Raw genomic sequence first — 23909 nt, 5'->3', positions numbered from 1 at the left:
AAAAGTTTGAGTAAAAGTTTGAGTAAAAGTTTGAGGCAAACTTTTGGTCCAACTTTTCATATCAGCCCCCATGTTTTGCTGATACCCACGTTGGTGCAAAAGTTAGGGGTCTAACTTTTGCTCCAACGTTGGCCTTCCTTAGTGCACTTATGGCGCCAATGTTAGCCCAAAAGTTAGGGGCTAACGTTGGCGCAAACTTTTGCTCCCCCTTTGTGTTTTTCATGTGCCAACGTTAGCCCAAAAGTTAGAGGCTAACGTTGGCGCAAACTTTTGGTGCCCAGGGAGTAACTTTCATGTGCCAACGTTAGCCCAAAAGTTAGGGGCTAACGTTGGGGCTAACTTTTCATCCAAAAGTTTGTGCAAAGGTTTGAGGCTAACTTTTGGTCCAGCTTTTTGCTTCCTGGTTCATTTTCACTTATTCCATTGTCCTCTCTTTACTCCTAGCCATTCCTTCTTGCTTCAACCTTTCTCCAAGCTTTCTTCACCTATCATTAATCAACCAAACACATCAAAGCTATGCTTAAAATCATGAGATATTCATTTTATCATAATATGTGACAATTATAGCATAAAACCTCATGAAATAGCATGAATTCATACATGGTTGATTCAATCAAAGGAAGCATGAAAATCTACCCAAATTAGCTTACTTGTAGCTCAAGAAAGTGCACAATTCAAGTGAAAACAAAAGAAAAAGACTAGTGAAACTAGGCTAAGATGACTTATCATCAACCAGCTAATGTCTGCACCCCGTTTGTACGTGAACTTTAACCTAAATCCTATGTACGAGACTCCTGTTGTGTGGCTACTTGATAAGGCACCAGAGAGACGTCATATGGCAATGACTGATCGTACAGAGGAGTAGCAGATGATGTTCTACCTTTTGGTGACGTTCCACCTGACTTGAGTTTTGAAGATCTAGAACGTACTTTCCCTCGCTTTAGTAGTTTAGAGGGACTAGGCGAGTATAGAGTCTAGGATAGCCTAGGTGCCAGCTTAGGGACCTCTTGAACAAGTCAGGACCTGGGATGTTGTATGTATATATATATATATATAGATATATAGATATTATTTAGCTATATCTAGGGGTATTCTAACTAGTAGTCTATTTTCTAATAAAGGCTGAATTACCGAATGCTGTCAACTACTTGTGATGTATTTATGTGTGGTTGTTTATAACAGTTTTACCTGTTATTATTTGTGAATTGATTATAAATGATTCTGTTTATTAATTCAAATATTTTCAAAAAAAAAAAGGTACCTCGCTAACTAACTACGCTTTTAACAATGAATCAGGCTCATATAATAAATAATAGATAATAATTAGGATGACAAATTGGTAGCACTCAGTTACTGGTATGTCCTAGGCGTACTGAAAATTGGGTCGTTACACCTGCGTGTCAGTGCGGGCACAGAATAGGCACACTTATGGCAACACTCTCTAGTTTTTATACCAGGGAGTTCATATTGCACAACCGGCTCACGCGCGTACAGTGCGCTTGCGCGCGGATGGCTAAGTGGGGAGGGGCGCGTAGGCGCCACGCACGCTTGCGCGTGGGTGCCTGGCACGATATGCACAAGGTGGGCATAACTCTCTGGTTTTTGTACCAGGAGTGTGAAATGTGCCACCAGCATGCGCGCGCACAGCACGCTCGCGCGCGGATGCCCCTTCCCCCCCCCCCTTTTTTTTTAACAACATAGAAAGGGCTATTCTAACATATTCTTGGCATGTGTTTAAACTAGTAGTCAAAGAGATATTCAAAAATTTATGCACTATTCAAAACATAGCATTCTCTCTACTTCAACAATTCCTCAATACCAAAATGAAGAAATCTATATAAACATCCTAGTTATCCAACAAGATCAACAAAACTAGCATTCCTATGCAATCAACAATATCAAGAAGTCACAAAATGTACAAAAATCTAGAGCTAAAAGCAAGAAGGTATACACAAGGAAGATCTTACCATGGTGGGGTGCCTCCCACCAAGCACTTTTCTTTAACGTCCTTAAGTTGGACAGTCAGTCGCTCAAGCTTCTCCTCCTCTAGGTGCATCCGTTAGTAGAAACACCTCTAGCTCCTTTGGGAGCTTGTAGCCATGGTACTTCTTCACTCTATGTCCATTCACCTTTAAAGTTGCTTCACTTTTAGTATCAAACAATTCCACCACCCCATAGGGCTTTATCTCTTTCACCTTGAAGGGTCCTTCCCATCTAGAACGGAGCTTGCCAGGCATGAATCTAAGCCTCGAGTTGTAGAGGAGAACCTCATCACCTTCTTGAAAATCCTTCTTCCGGATGTGATGGTCATGAAATGCTTTAGTCTTTTTCTTGTAGATCCGGGCATTCTCATATGCTTCGTTCCTCAAACACTCGAGCTCCTCTAGTTGTAATTTCCTGGCCACACCCGCCTTGGTTAAATCCATGTTGCACTACTTTACCGCCCAATAGGCTTTATGCTCAATCTCCACCGGAAGGTGGCATGCCTTACCATAGACAATCCGGAAGGGACTCATCCCCAACGGAGCCTTGTAGGCCGTCCTATATGCCCATAGTGCATCTCCTAACCGGAGGCTCCAATCCTTCCTTTGTGGATTGACCACTTTCTCCAAGATTCTCTTAATCTCCCGGTTGGACACTTCCGCTTGTCCGTTGGTTTGTGGGTGATAAGCAGTGGCAACCTTATGCAATACTCCATAGTGCTTGAGCAGTGCCTCTACTTTCCTATTACAAAAGTGGGATCCTTGGTCGCTCACGATTGCTCGTGGCGACCCATAACGGCATACAATGTTATTCCTAATAAAAGAAATGATGGTGTTGGCGTCATCAAGGCGGGTAGGTATTGCTTCTACCCACTTTGACACGTAGTCAACCGCTAACAAAAAAAAACGGTCCCATAAAGTTAATGCCCCATACATCAAATATCTCACAGAACAACATAGGTTGCTGAGGCATCTCATCCCTTTGGGACGTGTTTCCCGACTTCTGACACTGATGGCAAGACACACAGAATCGGTTAGTATCCTTGAATAAGGTTGGCCACCAAAATCCATAATCCAACACCGTTTTAGATGTCTACTGTGGGCCAAAGTGGCCACCACATTCGGATGAATGGCAAGCTTCAAGAATGGGTTAGATTTCAGATTTCGGGACACATCTTCGAATTACTTGGTCCACTCCCCTCCTCCACAAGTGAGGGTCATCCCAAATGTAGTATTTGGAATCATTCCTTAACTTGTCTCTTTGGTGTTTAGAAAAGTTAGGAGGAAAGATTTTCGCAACCAAGTAGTTCGCCATTGGTGCAAACTAAGGAAAGCTACCCGATACAGCATGAAAACTTTCCAATGGGAATGAGTCATCGATCGGAAATGGGTCAAATTTTAAATTCTCAAGATGGCTTAAATGATTCGCAACCAAGTTTTGAGACCTACTCCGGTCCCTAATCTCAATGTCGAATTCTTGCAAAAGCAAGATCCAACGTATGAGTCTAGGTTTGGACTCATTCTTTGTCAATAAGTACTTTAAAGTTGCATGATCTGTGTATACCACTATCTTGGACCCTAGCAAATAAGATCTGAATTTATCTAAAGTATGAACAATAGCTAGGAGTTCTTTTTCTGTAGTGGTATAGTTGGATTGTGCTGCATCCAATGTTTTAGAAGAGTAAGCAATGACATAAGGGATTTTACCTTCGCGCTGTGCAAGCGCGGCACCTACAGCATGGTTTGACGCATCGCACATTATCTCAAATGGTAGCGTCCAGTTGGGGCCTCGCACAATCGGTGTTGTGGTAAGAACTCTCCTTAGCTCTTCAAATGCACTCACACATGCACTGTCAAACTCAAAGTCCACATCTTTTTGGAGTAGGCGCGACAATGGCAAAGCAATCTTGCTGAAATCTTTAATAAAGCGCCTGTAGAATCCTGCATGTCCTAAAAACGAGCGGATCTCCCTCACAGATGAGGGGTGAGGTAAAGTGGTGATAACATCGACCTTGGCCGGATCTACAAAAATGTCTTCATGAGATACTACATGTCCCAACACTATACCTTGTCTTACCATAAAGTGACATTTTTCAAAATTGAAGACAAGGTTAGTGTCAACATATCTAGCTAAGACCTTGGCCATGTTCTCTAAGAAACAATCAAATGAAGTTCCATAAACACTGAAGTCATCCATAAAGACTTCCAGACAATTCTCCATCAGATCGAAAAAGACACTCGTCATAAACTGCTGAAAAGTAGCAGGTGCATTACATAGTCCAAATGGCATCCTTTTGTAGGCAAAGGTGCCAAAAGGGCAAGTGAATGTGGTCTTTTCCTGATCTCTAGGAGCAATATGAATCTGGAAGTAACCAGTGAATCTATCAAGAAAATAATAATGGGATTTACCCACCAAACGGTCCAACATCTGGTCGATAAAGGGCAAAGGATAGTGGTCCTTCCTTGTGGCGGCATTCAAACTTCTATAATCGATGCGCACTCACCATGCTTTTTATACTCTCTTGGTGACCACTTCACCATCATCCTTTTTAACCGCACTAATGCCCGATTTCTTGGGAACAACATGCACCGGACTCACCCACTCACTGTCAGAAATTGGGTATATGATACCCGCATCAAGTAGCCTAGTGACCTCCTTCTTTACCACATCAAGGATGGTCGGGTTGAGCCTCCTTTGCGGTTGCCTAACCGGCCGAAGCTCCCTCTTGGAGAAAGATACGATGCATGCACTTGCGAGGGTCAATCCCCATAATATCGGCTAGGCTCCAACCAATTGCCTTCTTGTACTTTCTTAGAACATCTAAGAGCTTCCCTTCTTCTTCACTAGAAAGCTCACTAGCAATAATGACCGAAAACTTTTGGTTGTCCTCTAAGAAAGCATACTTCAAATGAGATGGAAGAGGCTTTAGTTCACTCCTTGCCTCAAGCTGAGGTTCCTTTACATTAAGCTCACAGGGTTCATTCTCAACAACTTTCTCTTGTTCATCCTCTTGGTCATCCGTCTCTTCAACAATAGGGTAGCATAATTTATTGTAGTCTTCTTTTCGCACTTCCACTACCACTTCATCGATTACATCACATCAAAGAACGGAATGCTCTTCGGGAGGATACTTCATGGCTTCTTCCAAATTGAACTTGATAGTCTTGTCTCCAACCTCAAAGGAATATGTGCCGGTGAAGGCATCTAACTTGAATTTAGAGGTCTTAAGGAAGGGTCTACCAAGTAGAATGGAGGATGAGCTTCTATTTTCTGTTGGAGGCATTTCAAGGATGTAAAAGTCAATCAAAAAAACCAAGTTCTTGATTGCCACAAGTACATCTTCTGCTATTCCCATCACAGTGATCACACTTTTATCGGCTAAGGCAAACTTCGACGCCGACTTCTTTAATGGAGTTAAATTTAACCGCACAAAGATGGAAAGCGGCATGATGCTTACGCAAGCTCCTAGATCACACATACAGTCATGAAAAGTGCACCTACCAATACAACAAGACACCAAACAAGGCCCAGGGTCACCACATTTTTTTGGAATAGGCTCCATCAAGGAAGAAATCGAACTACCCAAGGATAATGTTTCCAACTCTCCTATCCTATCCTTGTGTGTACACCAGTCTTTCAAAAATTTTGTATACTTCGGAATTTGTTGGATATCATCAAGAAGTGGTATAGTTACCTCAACCTTCTTGAACACTTGAAGCATGTTCAAATCAAATTCCAAAGTCTTCTTTTCTTTCTTCACCATGGAAGGGAATGGGATAGGAATGGACTCATCTACTATAGCTTTCCTCTTGGGTTCCTTAAGGCTTACTCCTTCTTCCTCATGCCTTTTATCTACCTCCTCTTCTTCATGCGGAGCTTCAACAACCACTTCTTCCTCATGAATGTCTTCCATGACCCTAGGAGGTATCTCCTCCAATGTAGTCCCCGACCGTAGAGTGATGGCATTGAGACCGCCCTTGGGGTTTGGAAGGGGTTGGAATGGAAGGTTAGAAGAGCTTGAGGGTTGGTTGGTGTTGTTGTTGGAGGAAGGCATGGACATCTTTGAAAGCATGTCGGCGAGGTTGGCCAATTGAGCGCCCAAGGCATCAAATTGAGCCTTGTTGCTCTCATCCCGTTTCTCCATAGCGGCTCTAAGCTCATCAACTTGATTGGTGGAAGATGAAGAACTTTGGTTGGATTGTTGTCTATGGTGTGGTGCTTGGTATTTGGTGTAGTTGCTTTGGTTTTGGTTGTGGTGATTTTGGTTGGCTTGGTGGTTGTTGTTGTTATGGTGGTATTGGGATGAAGATTGGTTGTTGTTGTGATGATAAGAAGAGTTATTCCATCTTTGGTTTTGATTGCTCCCTTGTACATTATCCCTCCATCCTTGATTTTGATTACTACCATGAGAGTAGTTATTTTGGCCTTGAGAAGGATAGGGTGGACGGTTGTTGTAATTCACATTGGCTACGACAAAGGCATGCTCCTCTTGAATTTGATGGCATTGATCGGTGTAATGTGTGATGCTAGAGCACAAACCACAAATTCTAGGAGGGCCTTCAAGTTGAGCAACCGGGGGTGGGGCTTGGATGGCTTGGATGGAGTAGTATTCCTTTTGATCTTTTTGTATTTACGTGAGGATAGTGGTTATGTCCCCAAGCGCTTTGGTTAAGCTTGCTTCGGAAAGGGATGGTTCTACCACACCCTTGAGAGGATTAATTCTCACTCTTACATGTTGTGTAGCCTCGGCAACATCATTTATCAATTTCCAAGCTTCTCCCTTCGTCTTGTTTTTTGAAAGGGAACCACCATTAGAAGCGGTGAGCAATCTTCTATCTTCCACACAAAGACCTCCGGTGAAGTAGCTAATGAGCAAGTGAGTGTTCAATCTATGGTGTGGACAAGATTCCAATAGCCTCTTGAACCAAGTCCAATACTCATATAAACTCTCTTGGTCCCTTTGCATTATACCCGAGATCTCCTTTCGGACGTAATTGGTCTTCTCCGGTGGAAAGAACTTATTTAGAAACTCTCTTCTCAAGAAATCTCAATTGGTCACAATCTCATCCGATAGCGAATAAAACCATGTCTTTGCTTGCCCTTCAAGAGAGAAGGAAAAGGCAAAAACCATAATAGCCAACTCATCGGCCCATGCCTTCGAGCCGTAGAACAAGCAACTTGAAAGTCTCTTAGATGTCGGATGGGGTCTTGACCCGGCAACCCATGATATTTAGGAAGTAGATGTATCAAGCTACTCTTCAACTCAAAGTTTGGATCAAGGTTGGGATACCTTGCTTGCAAAGGTTGAAGTATGATATCCGGAGCTCCTTGCTCATGCAAAGTGATCCGTCGTGGCTCCGCCATGTATGGCTCACCTGTAGGATGCAAAGATGTATTAGTAGTGCCAACAGAAGAATATGAAGTAGCGGACTCCAAGTCACTCTCGGTACCGTCTAGTGATTCGGTATGTTCCTCAAGAGAGGCCGAAGTACTAGCCATATAGTCCAATCGCCGTCTAGCTTGCCGAGTGTGTAACAAGGCTCTTTTAATCTCAGGGTCAAACTCGATAAGCTAGAATTCGGTTGAGACCGAGTCATTAAACCTGAGAGTCATAGCACACATACAAAAGAAATCTAAACTATAGCTAAGTATTAAAAGAAAGTAAACTATCTACAATATTCACATATTCACATAACCAATATCAAGGCATATGTTGCAACCATTCCCCGGCAACGGCGCCAAAAATTTGATGGTCAAGGAATACCGTCGGTAAGGAATTTCACAAGATTTTTGCGTTGCAAGTATAGCACTCAACCGAAAAATAATCCGCAAATCAAATTTCGAAGGAATTGGTTGTCACAAGTTCAACCCCAATAAAAGTAACCAAAGTATTCAAACCTCGGGTCGTCTCACAAGGAATGGGCAAGCATATGCATCAACATTGGTTAGAATTGGGGTGCAAGTCATGAGCAAGAAATTAAACTAAGAATCCTAACAAGCAAGTAATCTTGAAGTGCAAGAAACTAATTCAAATAACTAAAGCAAGATGTGAGCAATTCCAAACTAATAAGATAACATCCAATATAAGTCTACTCTAAAACTAAACAAATAACTATGACTAAGACAAAGCAATTAGGATTTTTGGGTTTTCAAATATGAATGATAAAGCAACTCTTGGATAGACATGGGAATTAGGATCACTATCCTTGTCTAATAACCATATCTTGACAATTATGAGGAACCATACTCATTAAGTTTACTTTTATACTTGAAGTATATTAAATGGTTTAGTCAACATCAACCCATAAGGTCCAACCTAGCTACTAATTGACTTAGAAGTGGGCTAGTGTCAATGGTTATCAAATTGACCACTAAGGGTTCCCAAATCATCAAATCCATTAGACCCAATGACTCAAGTTTACCCAATTCCCTTATCCTAGGCCAAGAGTAAAGAGAACTACTCTATAATCAGAGGAAACATTTCATCAAACACATGGTAAGTATTACTAAAAGACATATTCAAAGTGCAATTAAATTGAAATTAACAAGTACCCACTAACAATTATCAACATACAATCACTCAAACAACACAATTAACCATGAAAATCATCAATGTAACATTAGCAATTCAAGTTTCACAATATTCATGAAATGGGTATAAAATGACAATTGATAAGAAAACATAAATCTAACACAAGATGTCAACAAAATTATGCTAAGGAATTCAAATTAAAAAATCAAAACTAGTAATTAACAAGATCCATTTTAGAATTCAACAAGGGAAGATCAAATCAAACTAGATCTAGAGAGGAACAAGGGTTTCTCTCTCTAGAAGAACAAAAATCAAAAACTAGCTAAAAATTGTGTCTAAGTGTGAATGAATGATCCCTGCCTTTCCCCTAGCATCCTTGGTTCTTTTTTATACAGAACCAGCTTGAATTTGGGCCTCTTGAGCCTCAGAAATCGCCAGGCACAATTTCCTTTAATGAGGTCACGTGCAGCTTGTCTCACGTACGCGCCATGCGTGCGTGCGCGCCGATTGATTTTGCGATCCACGCATGCGTGCTATGTACGCGTGTGCGCTGCTGTGGATTTCTCTAATCCGCACGGATGCGCCGATCTACACGCGCCGCTTCCAGCTGTCCACATCCACGCGCGCGCGAGGTGCGCGTGCGCGCCCATGCTGAAATTTTCAAAATCCAAATCTTCATGTTCCTTCCTCTTGTGCATGCTTTCTTTCTCTCTTCTAGGCCATTCTTGTCCTATAAATTCTGAAATAACTCAATAAACACATCACGGCATCGAATGGTAATAAAAGAGGATCAAAATATAGCAATTTTAAGGCAAAAGAAGCATGTTTTCCATCATGAAGCAATATTAGGAAGAGAACACAAAACCATGCAATTCTTGTGAATAAGTGTGAAAAATATTGACAAAACCCCCCAAATTCTATACAATATAAACCACAAAATTGGGGTTTATCATTGTGCGTGCGTGCGGCTGGTCTCATGTGGGGTACGCGTGCACGTCGCATGCGCCGCATCACTAAACAAGTGTGCCGCCCAGATTTCAATTCTTCCCCCTCCCAAATCCTAATTCTCTTTCATTCCTAATTCTTCCTTCTTTCTTCTTCCTTTCTCACTTTCTTCTCCTCCCTTCTCATCCTTATTCCCTTTCATTCTATTTTACTTAATTTATTTGCATGCTTTCATTCACTGCATTTTAATTTTGTGCATGTTTTTATTTTCTTTTCTAAGTTTATTATTTTTCTATTGGTGTTAAATGTTCTCATTCAACTGTTGCATCTTTTCTTGCATTATTTTGGTACTTTGTGACTTGTTTTAAATTGTTGGGTATTATTAATTATAAGTCAATGCTAATTTCTATGACACTTGTATTCCATTTACATTGATATGCACTTATACTATCTTGCATTACCCACACTCTCTCCCATTGTTACAATTTTTGCACTATTGATATGCCATTTGCTTCTACTATTTTTTCACTTGCATGTTGTAGCTACCATGTAATTGAGACCCGCATTATTTGGCATTAACCCACCCATACCTTATTTGTTTTCTTATCTTTATTTCTGGGTTACTTTTCTTCCCTTTTCTATTCTTTCAGGATGGCCATCAAGAAGGGAAACGGAAGACTTTTACATGGGGCGAAAGACAAGTTCCTACGCACAATCTTTAGAGAAAAGTATCAGTTGGAGCCACCCGTCAGTTGGGGCGAAAGACAAGTTCCTATGCACCGAGGACGGTGCAATCTTTAAGTGTGGGGAGGTCGATACCGACTTCCGTGGGTTAGTTACTTCCTTTCTCAATACCAATGTTTAATTTATTAGTTGTTGCATTTCCATATTTGATTGCATGTTTGTTTGATTTTGTGCATATTCTACCACTGCTTGGTTGAAGCGATGAATTCTTTTCCAAGAAATTATTTTATAGCATTTTACTAATTTGAATTAAAATTTTTTTTTGAACATGTTTGAAGAAATATTATATTGGAACATGGTTTAGAGCTCGAACACACAAAACCAGTGAGATTTTGAGCCTATTCGATTGGTTGCATTTTATCAACCAATATTTTTTTTGGTGTGTGTTGTTCTCTCTAAAATTGTGATCTTTGTCTTGCTTAATTCTATATTTACATTGTTTGATGTATGTATGCACTTATATGATTGAGGCCTTGTTTCACTGAGCTTACATACCCATATGGCTTTAACCTTTTCATTATATTTTGTAAACCAATGTTGAGCCTTTTAACCCCATTTATTCTTTACTTTAGCTCATCATTAACTCTAAGCGGAAAATAATAATGTCCTTAATTTAAATCCTTGGTTAGCTTAGACTAGTGAGAGTATTCATGATTTAAGTGTGGGGAAGTTGGGTTTGCCAATATTTGGTTTGAGAATTGGGTGTTGTATATTCTTGTGAAAATGTGCAAAACAATAGTTGAGCATATATTCTTGCATTCAATATCTTAATCGTATGCATCGAGAAAAACAAAAAAAAAATAAAAAAAGATAAAAAAAATATAAAAAAAGAGAGAAAAAGAAAAGAAAAAGAGCAAATAATAAAATGGGAAAAAATGCCCCAAAGTAAATGGTGTTAGCAATGCATATGAGTTGTACTCAAATTGGGATGCATGGATATGTGGCAAAACATAGTTAATGGGTAGTTAGATTTTGTATTCTAATTACATGGATTGTTTTAAGTTAGGTGGAAAGTTTAAGTTAATTAAGGATTCATATTTTAGTCCACTTGACCAAATACAATCCTACCTTGACCCTAACCCCATTATAACCCTTAAAAAACCCCTTGATATGTGTATTTGTGCATCAAATTAATTATTGATTGGTAGAAGAAGAGCAAGCCTTAGAAAGCAAGGTTAGTAGAGAATTGAGAGAATCGAACCTTAAACACTTGAGTGATTAGAGTGTATACACTTTTGGTGAGGGTTCGATGCTCGATTCTTTGTTCCCGGCTTTCACGAGCTTTCTTCTTACAAGTTTACTTGTACTTTATTTTTTTTTGAATTAGTGGAATCCAGTTTATGTTTGTCTTGGAGAATTTGTTTACTTTTAACCAAGTAGGTAGAAGTATTTTGCATGTAGTTGCATTCATATATATAGGTTGCATTTCATAAGTTTCACCATTCCTCTTCACTCTTTTGGTTCTCCTGAGCTTAGCATGAGGATATGCTAATGTTTAAGTGTAGAGAGATTGATAAACCCCACTTTTAGGATTTATCTTGTACTTAATTGAGTGGATTTTATCCATTATTCTCACACTTATTCATATAATTCGCATGTTTTATATTTTCCTTCCTAATTTTGTGCTATGATTGAAAACATGCTTCTTTGGCCTTAAATTTGCTATGTTTAATCCTCTCTTATTACCATTCGATGCCTTCATATGTGTGTTAAGTGATTTCAGGGTTTATAGGGTAGGAATGGCTTAGAGGATGGAAAGGAAGCATGCAAAAGTGGAAGGAATACAAGAAATTGAAGAAATTGCTAAGCTGTCAACCCTGACCTCTTTGTACTAAATCGACCATAACTTGAGCTACAGAGGTCCGAATGAGGCGGTTCTAGTTGCGTTGGAAAGCTAGCATTCGGGGCTTCAAAATGATATGCAATTTCCATGTTTTCCATGCAGTTAGGCGACGCGCACGCATGCATGATGCGTACGCGTGACCTTGCGAAAGTTCAGCGACGCGTACGTACGCGTACGCATGATATGCTCTACGTGCAGAAATTGTAGAAAATACTGGGGGCGATTTTGGGCTGGTTTTGGACCCAATTTTTGACCCAGAAAATACAGATTAGAGGCTGCAGAGTGGGGAAATGATTCATTCATTCACACAACTTTCATTCACATAATTTTAGGTTTTAGATATAGTTTTCTAGAGAGAAAGGCTCTCTCCTCTCTCTAGGTTTTAGGATTCCTTTTAGTTCTTTTTAGTTTCAGATTTCTATCTTAGTTTAATTAGTTTCTCTTCTACTCTTATTTCTTTTAGCACTTTAGTTTATTTATTTCCGTTGTTGATTACTCTATGTTGCTATTTAAGTTTATAAATTCTCATGTTAGATTCAATTTCTTATTAATGCAAGTTGAGGTATTTCATATTTTCTGCTTCTTTTATTATTTGTGAGTCATTGATGTTTGCAATTGGTCGTTTGGATTTACTATTCCTTGCTAGTTTTCTATGTTTTTATGTTATGCCTTCCAAGTGTTTGACAAAATGCTTGGTTGGGTTTTAGAGTAGATTTTTCTCCTTTTGGCTGTGGTTGAGTAATTGGAGACTCTTGAGTTATCAAACTCCTTTGTTGATTGATAATTGAAAGTTGCTAGTTGATTTGGATCCCTCTAAAGCTAGTCTTTCCTTAGGAGTTGACTAGGACTTGAGGAATCAAATTAATTCATCCACTTGACTTTCATTCATAGTTAGAGGTTAACTAAGTGGGAGCAATGGACAATTGATGTCACAATTGAAAAGGATAGCTAAGATAGGACTTCTAATTCTCATACCTTGCTAAGAGCTTTATTAGTTATTAGTTTAATTCTTGCAATTTACTTTTCTTGTTCCTTATTCAAAACCCCAAAAAGATACAATCTCATAACAATTATAAGTACACTTCCCTGCAATTCCTTGAGAGATGACCCGAGGTTTGAATACTTCGGTTATTATTTTTATAAGGGTTTGTTACTTGTGCCAACCAAATTTTTGTATGAAAGGATTATTTGTTAGTTTAGAAACTATACTTGCAACGAGAATTCATTGAGGAATTCTAAACTGTCAAAAATATGTTCATCATGGTGTTACATTAATGGTATCACAGTGGTTCGTCCTCATGAGCCTGAGGGATGGACTGATTGTGCATCGTTGCACACTCTGGGTCGTTTTTTTCGTGCTATTTAGGATATCTGTTTGATATGCATAGCATGCTTGTTTGTGAGTGCCTTTGGAGATATTGAAGCATTAAGCTTGAGATATTGAGACTGATCACCTTGATATCAATTTTTTGGAGTGGAAAAAAAACCCGAATGGCAAGTCACGGATGAGGTCGATCACGTTAACGGAGAGGTAGTGAGGATGACTAACCTAGCCTATGCATTACGAACTCAACATGTTCCGAAAAACCAGTTCGTGGAGTTTGCGGCATACCAGTTGCTGAGTGCGGCACAGTACTGGAGGTAATGGAAGTGCCGACTAACACAGCTACGGAATGAGGGTGTGTCATCCGAAAGACCAACTGATGCTTTTGTGAATTTTAATTAGGACTTTTTATTTCTAACTGGTGTGGCCTTGAGCCTTGTTAAAAAAAAGTTTTAAAGCTTAAATTGATTTTGAAATTTGGTTTGAAACTTTTGGTTTAAATGTTTTCGTTTTGAAACTAAGTCGAAACTCTTGGTTTGAATAATATGGTTTACAGAAAAAGTTAGTTCTAAGATTTTGTTGATTTTTTAATTTGGTTTGTAATTTAACTTATCAAAAGGGGTTCAAATTGAAAAGCTGTGATTTAAGGATTTTAATGAATTTAAGAAAATAATTATTTAAAGTAATTGATTTAAGAATAAATAATTTTGAGTTTTTTTGAAAAAGTTTTGACATTTAAAAGGTTTAGATTGAACTTGTTTTGAAGGCTTTGGAAAATATTGCAAAATTAGTATTTCCTTTAAGGAAAAATTTCGGATTCTTAATGATGATAATCAGAGTGACGCAGCGGAATGCGAGAGGGAACATCGACATGGTAGGACTATGATGGACAAGATTATGAGACAACGTTGGAAGTAGAACGCTTCGTATCTCACGCGATTCGAATTTTGGGGACAAAATTCCTAATTAGGAGGCGAGAATGTAAGAACCGGCTTAATTGCTTTAATAAAATAGTAATTTAATCACCCAAAATAGGTTTGAAAATATAGAAATGATATTTTGAAAATTGAATTTATTATTTTGAAAAGATAAAAATAATTTGAAATAAAAAAACGGGCACTAATCTTAAAGGTTTTGGCCTAAAGTGGGCCAAACGGGTTGAAACGGCTAACGGGTTGGACCGGGCCAAAGGTCCAACATATATATATGTGTGTTTAATGAGCTTTAAGCTCATTTTGATGCAATGAGAAAGAGAGAGCTCGGATAGATGATGGTGGGGGGTGAAACCCCATTGTCACTATTCATCATCACCTTCTGGGAGCCATAACTTGAGCTACAGAGCTCCGATTGACGAGCCGTTTACAGTCACGCGAAGTTCTTATCATGCATGTGCAAAATAGCTTAAGGCACAAAATGCTTACCTCAAAATGCATCATAGCAAAACTTTTCTATTTCTTATTTATTTGTTGTTGTCTTGCCATGCTTTAACTCCTATTCTTTTATATATATCCAATGGCTTTCGATACCACCTTATTTTGCAAGATTGATAAAAGTCTTCGATAAAAGAACTTATGAGGGAAGTGACTTCCGCTCCATATTTGAATCATGAAGTATTTCTTGTCGATGTTCATTATTTGTTTTAGATAATAAATTTTTAAGAGAAATACTCGATGGTCATCACAATTTATTATTTTTAAAAATTATTTTTGTTTTAGTCTAGTCAATAACATACTTTTAATTCAAATTTTTAAATATTGATTGACTACTAGTCAAAAATAATAAATTATGTTGATCCTCTAACATTTTCTCAATAGTTGATATTATCAAATTTAATAGAAACTCAATAAATAAAATACATAGAATAAAAGATACATATATATGTCGTTGGGAAAAATGGCATGAATTTGATTGAAATCACATCTCCAATTAAAAAATGCAAAGTAAAAAAAATAAAAAATAAAAAATCGTAATTTACAAACTTACAAAATATTACTCTCTTTTTCCTGCCTCCAGCCCTTTGTCTTTAGAGCATCAAAAATTCAAAATCCTTCTCACTCTCTCGTTCTCTATTAGGAGTGGATCCTCTCAAACGAAAAATTCACTTGACTATGTCTGTGTTTTTACCTTTTCTTTTTTCTGTTGCATCTATTTGACTATATCAAGACTTATTCAATTAAGGGTAGAAATTCATACTTGACCAATTTTCCAATTGAGAATACTCATTCCTCTCTTCAACTTGGCACCAATTATTTGATTACAAGTTTATGATATATTGTATAATGATTTAAGTTAAAAACTAATTGGGTACGGGTCCAGATTCAGGCCCAGGACTAGAACCCAACTCTTGAGAAAGAGAGATATCAGATAAAGAATCTCCCTTAGAGGCCCTTCGGGTTCTAGGAGAGGACTTCTTTACGGGACTGTCTTCAGAGGTACTAGTCTTTGTTTTCCTACGAGGTTTAGGGCCCGTCGGTGGCGTGTCATTGGTGGGTGACTCGGAGCCCTGGGTGGAGCCACGGCGGTGGCGACGGTGGCGGGATCCGCCGGAGGAGTCGTTGTTGGAAGAGTCTGCGGTTGGATCCGAGGAGCGGTTGCGACGTGCGGTCTTGGTCTTGGCTGAGTTAGAATCACCATCGATTGATTGGTGTCTTGACTTGGGAATCAAATGTCTAACCTTGGAACCTTTGGAACTTGCTTTGTTGCCTTCTGCTGCACCTGTTAACGTAAATAAAAAAAAAAAAAAAGTAAAAAAGAAAATGGTTACGATCAAGAATTCAAGATAGAGGCAATTGAAATTTTATGTAAAATCCAAAGAGAAAATTAAATATGTAAAATATTAAATTGTAAAATCGTTGAATTTAGTAAAAATTTGATAAAATTGGTCAATTAATTTAAAATATAATATCAAAAAGTTTGAAGAGTTAAATAAAAATTTTAGCTATAATGATTAGGGTGATTTTGACCTTTTTAACCTGAACTAACAAGCAAATTGATTTTTTACTTTTAAGAAAAAGAAAATAATTAATAACTCAAGAAACAATATCCCAAATTACTATTTAAAAAAAATTTTTAGTCTAATAATTTAATTAAATCAGTTTTTAATATTTTATTTTATTAAATAAATTAGTCTTTGTCAATAAAAGTCATAACAAATTTTAAGAAATTTTAAATTGTTTAGATAAGTGATGTAAAAATTAATATATCTAGTAAAATAAAAGTTTAAAAACTGATTTGGTGATTAAAATTTGTTGAGAACTAAATTATTCGATTAAAAATTTTTTAACAGACTGATTTAAAATATTACTCTAACTTAAATGATGCAGCAACAAATATACATAAATAAAAAACTGTACATTTTTGTAATAACCATCTTAAACAAGATTGTCAACAAATATATATAACTAGTAATCCAAAGTTTTTAATTTTTTTTTTTATTAAAGATATGAGACTCGAACTCGTAACCTTTTAATTGAGAATGGGGAGATTATGCCATTTGAGCTATTACTTATTGGCAAAATTTGAAAAGATAGGAGATTCGAACCAGCAACCTCTTAATTGAGTATGGGAAGTCTATGCCATTTGAGCTATAACTAGTAATCCAAAGTTTTTAATTGTTAACTCTTAAATGTGTGTAATAATAAAGGATGATGCTGATGATGATATACTAGCGGATTACATTATAATATAATTCACTTTGCGTAATAGTAATAAATTTAGGATTGATCACAATGATAATAGTTTGGTTTTCATTTCGATTCAGATTTTATGAATAAAATATTGAGAAAATACCATTCTCTTCTCTATGAGATATTAAAATGACATTCTCCTCTCTTTTATTTATAAAATATATATTTCTTTTTTTTATCACTTTAAAAAACTTCCTCTTTAATCCATTTTAAATTTTTTGTGTTAATTAATGTTAACTTTATCTATTTTTCAAGAAAAAATAAATTATTTTTTATAAAAATACCCTTTCGCAAAAAATTTATTTTTTATTATTAAATTTTGCTTACCAAAATACATTTTAATAAATTTTTTTATTAATTAAATTATATTTTTACTAAAATATTTTTAAAAAAATTTAATAATTAAATTTTTTTTCTAAGGCACCCTTTAATAATTTTTTAATTATTAAATTATAATTTTACCGAAATTTTTGTTAACAATTTTTTTTTGTATTTTACTATTAATTTTCGATATCAATATATATTATTTTAACATTAAATAAAAAATCTTAGTAAGATTATTTTTCAATATAAATATATATTAATTGTTATACATATTAACAATAGTAAGGTTTTTTATTTAATGTTAAAATAATATATATTGATATCGAAAAATTAATAGTAAAATATAAAAATAATTGTTAACAAAAATTTTGGTAAAATTATAATTTAATAATTAAAAAATTATTGAAAGATATTTTAGAAAAAAATAATTTAATTATTAATTTTTTTAAAAAATATTTTGGTAAAAATACAATTTAATTAATTAAAAAATAATTTATTAAAGAGTATTTTGCTAAACAAAATTTAATGACAAAAAAATAAAATTCTTGTTAAGAGGTATTTTTATAAAAAATAATTTATTTTTTCTTAAAAATAGATAAAGTTAACATTAGTTAACACAAAAATTTAAAATGAATTAAAAATGAGATTTTTTAAAAGTTATAAGAGAGGAGAATATACATTTTATAAATAGATGAGAGAGGAGTGTCATTTTAGCATCTCACAAATAAAAAAAGTGGTATTTTCTCTAAAATATTTTATGAATTAACTTTCCTTAAGAAATGATTAATTTTCTTTGTCAACAAAATATAAAATAGAGTTCAAGAACATATCAAGTAAAAATAGTTATTTGACAATTTTGTAGCCGATCTTTCTTTTCTTTATAAACGAACCTTCTTTTTCTTTTTCTTTTGTTGTTCCTGAAGAGGGTTCAGTTCCTGATTTAAACTCGGTCATCTGCACAAGTTTTCGAATCTCACAATAATATAAGATATAACAAATTCCTGGTTTTAGGGATAGAATCAGTCTTAAAATGTAGTTACCCATGAACACAAGGTAAAAGTTAAATGTACTATATAACAGTAACAAATATATAAAACATATATAAAGTACACCTTGAAAATAAATTAAATAATATATATTTATAAATAAATACATAATAATTGATTTTTATATTTGATTTGGTAAAATTTTTTTAAAAAGTGTTTATATTTTTTAAATTTATTATTTTATATTTGATAAATAAAAAAGATTACAAATTTCTCTTTATAGATTTTAAAAAATAGAAATATTTTTAAAAATATTTAAAATAAAATTGACTTGTACTTATTAAAATAAAAAAATTTAATATAATCTCATAAATTAATTCATTTTTAAATTTAAAAACTATTTTACTAAGTATAAGTTATTATTTGTACTTATTAAAATTAATTTTTAATTTAATTTATCAAATATAAATACTACAAACTTTTTAAAAAGTAAAACTTTATTGAATCAAGTCTTAAATGTGTAACTAGCATGTTTGCTATACTGTACATGATGTGATAATTAGCAATATTGCATACTGCAACTTAAAATCATAGATAAAATTAAACAGAATGAAAGAAGAGATATGAGATGGCGAGCATTATACCCAGCTTGGTGCATTTTGTGATGGATCATCTGATCCAATGTGTGCCACATGTTTTACATCTGTTGGCATCCCAATTTGGATTTCTTCTTCTTTCTCTTCTGCTGAGAATCCTTACAAATTATTCAATGGCTCACGATTTTTAGTTTTGTGAAGTGAAAAAAAAAAACCCTAAAATTTGTCTTTGTAATAATAATAATGAATTATTCCTATAGGAATATCATTACTAAGAAACTGAATCAATTGATAAATTAAAATCTGAAAGGATAAAAAAAAAAAAAGCAAAGCATGGCACAACGTATGGCATAACCCCTAATAATAAGGAAATGTATTTAAATTTTCTATTTAAATTTCAATTTCAATTTCAATACGAGAGTGAAGCATTATTATCCTTACCAAAAATCTGGGATATGTATCTAAGTCCTTTAAAGAAACCTTTCACTTTGATCGACATTATATAGATGAGTCTCTCAATATACTTGCACCAGAAACCTTCCAATGAAAAAGGTGCTGGTGCTTTCAATCTTCAACTAAAATTTTCTGAAAGGATTAAAAAAAAGACAACATGATCACATCATAATTGTGAATCTTCTTTATACAAATTAATCTTCTTGCCACGTATATTATTTAATGTTAATTCAGTCTCCACAATCCATTTCATTTGTTTGTCTTTTCGAGAAAGCTTGAATTGAAAAAAGAAACTAAAATAAAATAAAATTTATATATGAAGATCACAAAAACAAAAGAAAATGACAAAATAATTACCTTGAGAACAAATTTAGCTTTAATCATATGACTTTGTTTGCCATCTTAATGTTGAAATCATATATAGAATCTCAAACCTGTGTAGTGAAGAATACATGTATCAAGTGGGCAATATACTTGGAGAGGGAGGAAAAAAAATTTATTTAGTGAGAAGAACAAAATTAATAAGAAGGAAAAAAAATGAAAAACAAATCAATTGAACAAAATTTCCTTAGCTGTTCTTGGTTGGTTGTTATTTTTCCTTCAGACAATGAAACCAACCAAGAAGAAGGAGACTTCGGTGTGGAAAAAAATCTCAAAAGTAAAAATCCAAAGAGCATTGGCTTTTGTTTGAGTCAAATCAAAAACCGATAGCTGAACGCAATTTTAGGTGAGAATCCAGATATGTAGGTACTAACAGTTTTCATGTGCTAACAGCTATATTTGGGGCTCAACGTTTTGGATGGTTTATGAATAATGAAACCACGAGAAAGAAGGTTGAGAAGCTAAGGAATAATTGATGAAATATTTGCAAACCTAAATTCATTCTATTAATAATGTTATTTAGATTATTTTTTTGTTAATTTAATATTAATCATAATTAATTATAATAAGAATATATATAATAAAAAAATAATTTAAATAACAGGTAAAAAAAGGAGAGGAACAAAAATAGAAAATATAAATGTGAGTAAGACAAAACTAAAAAGAAAGAAAAATAATTGGGAGAATTAATTGATAAATTTAATTATCTTTTTAATTTTATAAAATTGACACTTGTTAAAATTATACTCAATTCATTAAGGTGTGTTTTTTTCCTGATCACTAATATTTTGTTCCTATTTTGCCGATAGTAAGTGAATTACAATATTATTAAATCTTCAATTCTAATAAAATATTTAAAACATAGTAGTATTCATTGTTTTTATACAATTAGGTTCAAAATTTAATTTCAATTTATTTCAGATATATAAAAAAAGATAAAATAATAAGAATAATGTATTATTTTAATCGTCTACCGTTTGTGTTAAATTCTAATTTAGTTTTTAACGTTTTAAAAATCTTATTTTAATTTAAAAAATTTTTAATAGATTCAATGTGTTCCACTTTTTAATTTGATATGAATAATTAATAAAATAAGTTACATGAATATTAACAATATTTTTAATTAAGTCATTTCTTTTTATTTCTGCGTATTAAAAAATCATAACCAAACTTTTTTTATAACATTTTTTATATATTCTCTTTTTCATATAAAATTTTCGTAGCAATTAATCATTAGCGATCCAAAATCTAAGAAAAATTATTTATATTGGTAATCGTTGGAGAATTAATTTTACTTACGTACTAAAATCGAACGTTATTATATCTTTAACATGTTAATTATTGTTTGTGTCAAATTTAATAATGAGACAACATTGAACCCATCTAAATGTTTTGAAACTAAAATAGGATATTTGAACTCTTATAGGCTAAATTAACATCTAGCTCAAATGTTAGAGATGAAACAATACTTTTTCAAAATAATAATCTAACGCATAGAACAAAATTAAAACGGCCAAATCAGTAATAACATAATGAAAAAAAAGAAAAAGAAAAAGCACATATCTAATGCACTAATTTTTTCCAAAAAAAAACAAAATAAAAATCTTCATCATGTTGATTTTAACGTCTATTAATTCAAATATTTTGTTGTGAATGTATCTCGTTATTATTGAGGCCAGAATAAGTAAGAAAACACTACGTGCGTATTTAATCTGCTAACGAAATAATAAGAAATAAAAGTTTTTAAATGTATCTAGAATATTGGTGTTTCAAATATTTTAATGGTTGATTTTAATTAATATATATTATATATAATTTTTATAATTGAAATTAATAATTAAAATTATTGAAATACCAGTATATTCTTAAAATTCTTTCTATTTTTGTATGAGAGTTGACTCCGAGGTATAGCACGTTCTGGTAATACTTAGATCGGCTTTCCTTGGAGTAATGGGAGAGGAACGTTGTCTTCTACTAGAGGGGCGGCGTTGGGTACCTGAAAAGGGACTCCAACGCTCAAGTAAGTGTAAGTATGAGAGAGTTCAGAAGGAAAAACTAGAGTGAACAGCGTACCTATCACTTGAGTATGTAATTCGTATATATTGGGGTTTGTTGAGGGTGGTTATGCGGATTTTTTGGACTGGATGGAGCCTCCATCCGTTGTGTCCTTTATTTTCAGAGTTGAGGAGAGATTTGGGGAGAGTTTACGCGTTAGTTCAATTCCGAGTTTGTTGTTGTTTGTTTAACTCTAACGGATCATAGCCCCAAGGTTGACCAGTTTCTTGATTTATGAACAGGTTAAGCTTATACCTGTGGGTTATAACTCGGAACTGGGTTTCGCGGGAATTTTTTGTTTTTGTGCCGAGCTATAACTCAGAGCCCCCAAGCTTAACTTGTTCACTGTTTTCACTTCGAGTTGTTGTGATTTGAATTTTCGCGCGGAGTGCTTAGTAGGAGAGAGAGTTTTATTTTGGAAAATAAAACTGCATTTAATGCACTTTGGGTTATGGAAAAGAGTGTTTATGATCGGGCCGTTGGTTGAATTTCATGATCCGCACGTTGGACGGCTAGGGTTTGTTCTGGGAGGTGTAACGTTTGTGGTAGGGGTAGTGGGCTGACTGTCTGGTTTTTTGTTCTATCCATTTGCATGTGGTTTTTCGTTTTTTCTTCTCTCTTGTTCGCGGAAGATGAGTAAAGGTTAGTTGTGCTCTTCCTTTACTTGCTTTGTCTTGTCATTCTTCTTTGTCTTCTCTTCGATACTGTTTTTTAAAAATGGAGAAGGGGAAGAAGGTAGAGATAGGGTCAGCTATGAAGACAGAGGTGAAACTGGTTGAAGACGTGTGGGTTTGGGATCCAGTGAATCCTTATTCGTGGGTTGCCGAATCGGTGAAGGGCTATGCTTCTGTATTTGATGATGATCTTAGTGTTGTTCAATTAGGTTCTGTTTCTTCATGGGTTAGGGAGGGTAGTGATTTGAAACTTAAGTTTCTTCCTTGTTCTGCTAACGATCGTGTTTTCCATCGTGGAGAGGGGTTTAAGTTCTTTTTCATTTATAGCTGTATTTTTGTTGACCTGGGCGTTAGGTTTCCTTTTTCCGAGTTTGAATGTGGTGTGTTGATGCAGTTGAAGTGTGCCCCGTCACAGTTACATCCTAATTCGTGGGCATTTGTTAGGGCTTTCCAGATTTTGATGAGTTGTTTGGAGGTTGAACCGTCGCTGGAGGTCTTCTTTGCGTTGTTTCAGTGTAAGGGGGTTAGGCGAGGATGTTGGTTGAATTTAGCTAGTGTTCCTGGACGCGCCATCTTTAGTTTGTATAGGTCCTCCTATAAGGGTTTCAAGTCAATGTTTCTGAAGGTAGGCATTGTAGAGGGTGAGTATCCATGGTTTGTCGACGAGTGTCTTTTGGAGAGGTTTCCTCTGTTCTGGGTTCCCAGGCCTAGGCAGATACTTGGTATGGATAATATGGAGTATAGGAATGAAATGCTTGTGGAGTTTTTGGTGAATCATATCTCGTCGTCGAGCTTGCTATCAGTTGTTGATCTTCTTGACTTAGAGGGTGATAGCGATGCCCTTGATGGATATATAGGTAACTGCTTTCAACCGTTTTGTGTGTTGTTTCTTGTTTGTGAATAATGATGTATCTTCTTTGTGTTTTTGTAGTTGAGAAGGCGCCGAAAGTGACCTCGTCCAGTTTGCGAGCTTTCTTCCGAACGAAGAATGTTGAAAAGTAAGGTTCAACCAGTTAAGCTATGGCCGAGAAAGGTGCTGAGGTCGACCAACCTTCGCCTAAGAAGGTTAATTTTAAAAGAAAAATGGGGGAGGTAAAGAAGGGTAGGGTTGTGGCCGAGGAGGAATTAGGGCCCGAGGTTAACCTGGATCAAGTGAAGAAGTTTACAGAGAACCAGAAGGTGTTGCATAGCTATAGGGGTGATGATGATTTGACGTCTTTATGGAGCGAGCATTTTCCTTTCACCGTGATGGCGGATGAGCATGTGCAGAATCCTTCAGATGTTAAGCTTATTCACGAAGTGGGTGAGGTTGGGATTGCCCAGTATTTGCAGGTATGGTTGAGGGGTTTTCTTTTTGTCTTGTATTTGTTTTGCTGGTTTTCA

The 23909-nt window shown here is 35.3% G+C and overlaps 1 protein-coding gene across 2 annotated transcripts; it reads right to left on the bottom strand.

Annotated features, from left to right (window-relative positions):
- Positions 1-15257: 15257 nt before the first annotated feature.
- Positions 15258-20062, bottom strand: LOC107627222 (uncharacterized). Of its 2 annotated transcripts, none has more exons than XM_088505408.1 (5): positions 19774-20062; positions 19405-19548; positions 19012-19121; positions 18272-18335; positions 15258-16086 (listed from the first exon to the last, which is right to left on the bottom strand). In XM_088505408.1, exons 2-5 carry the CDS (start codon positions 19460-19462, stop codon positions 15668-15670), a joined length of 651 nt encoding a protein of 216 aa, XP_088361534.1. In that variant the 5' UTR covers positions 19463-19548; positions 19774-20062; the 3' UTR covers positions 15258-15667. The 2 variants fall into 2 exon arrangements, with proteins under 2 accessions (XP_088361534.1, XP_088361535.1); XM_088505409.1 differs by having other exon boundaries at positions 19012-19112.
- Positions 20063-23909: the final 3847 nt, after the last annotated feature.

This window comes from Arachis ipaensis, chromosome B2 (genome assembly GCF_059453495.1).
Source record: "Arachis ipaensis isolate K30076 ecotype BB chromosome B2, ASM5945349v1, whole genome shotgun sequence".
Lineage (NCBI taxonomy): Eukaryota > Viridiplantae > Streptophyta > Magnoliopsida > Fabales > Fabaceae > Arachis > Arachis ipaensis.
Note: the sequence above shows the minus strand (reverse complement) of the source record. Positions and strands in the feature narration are given on the sequence as shown.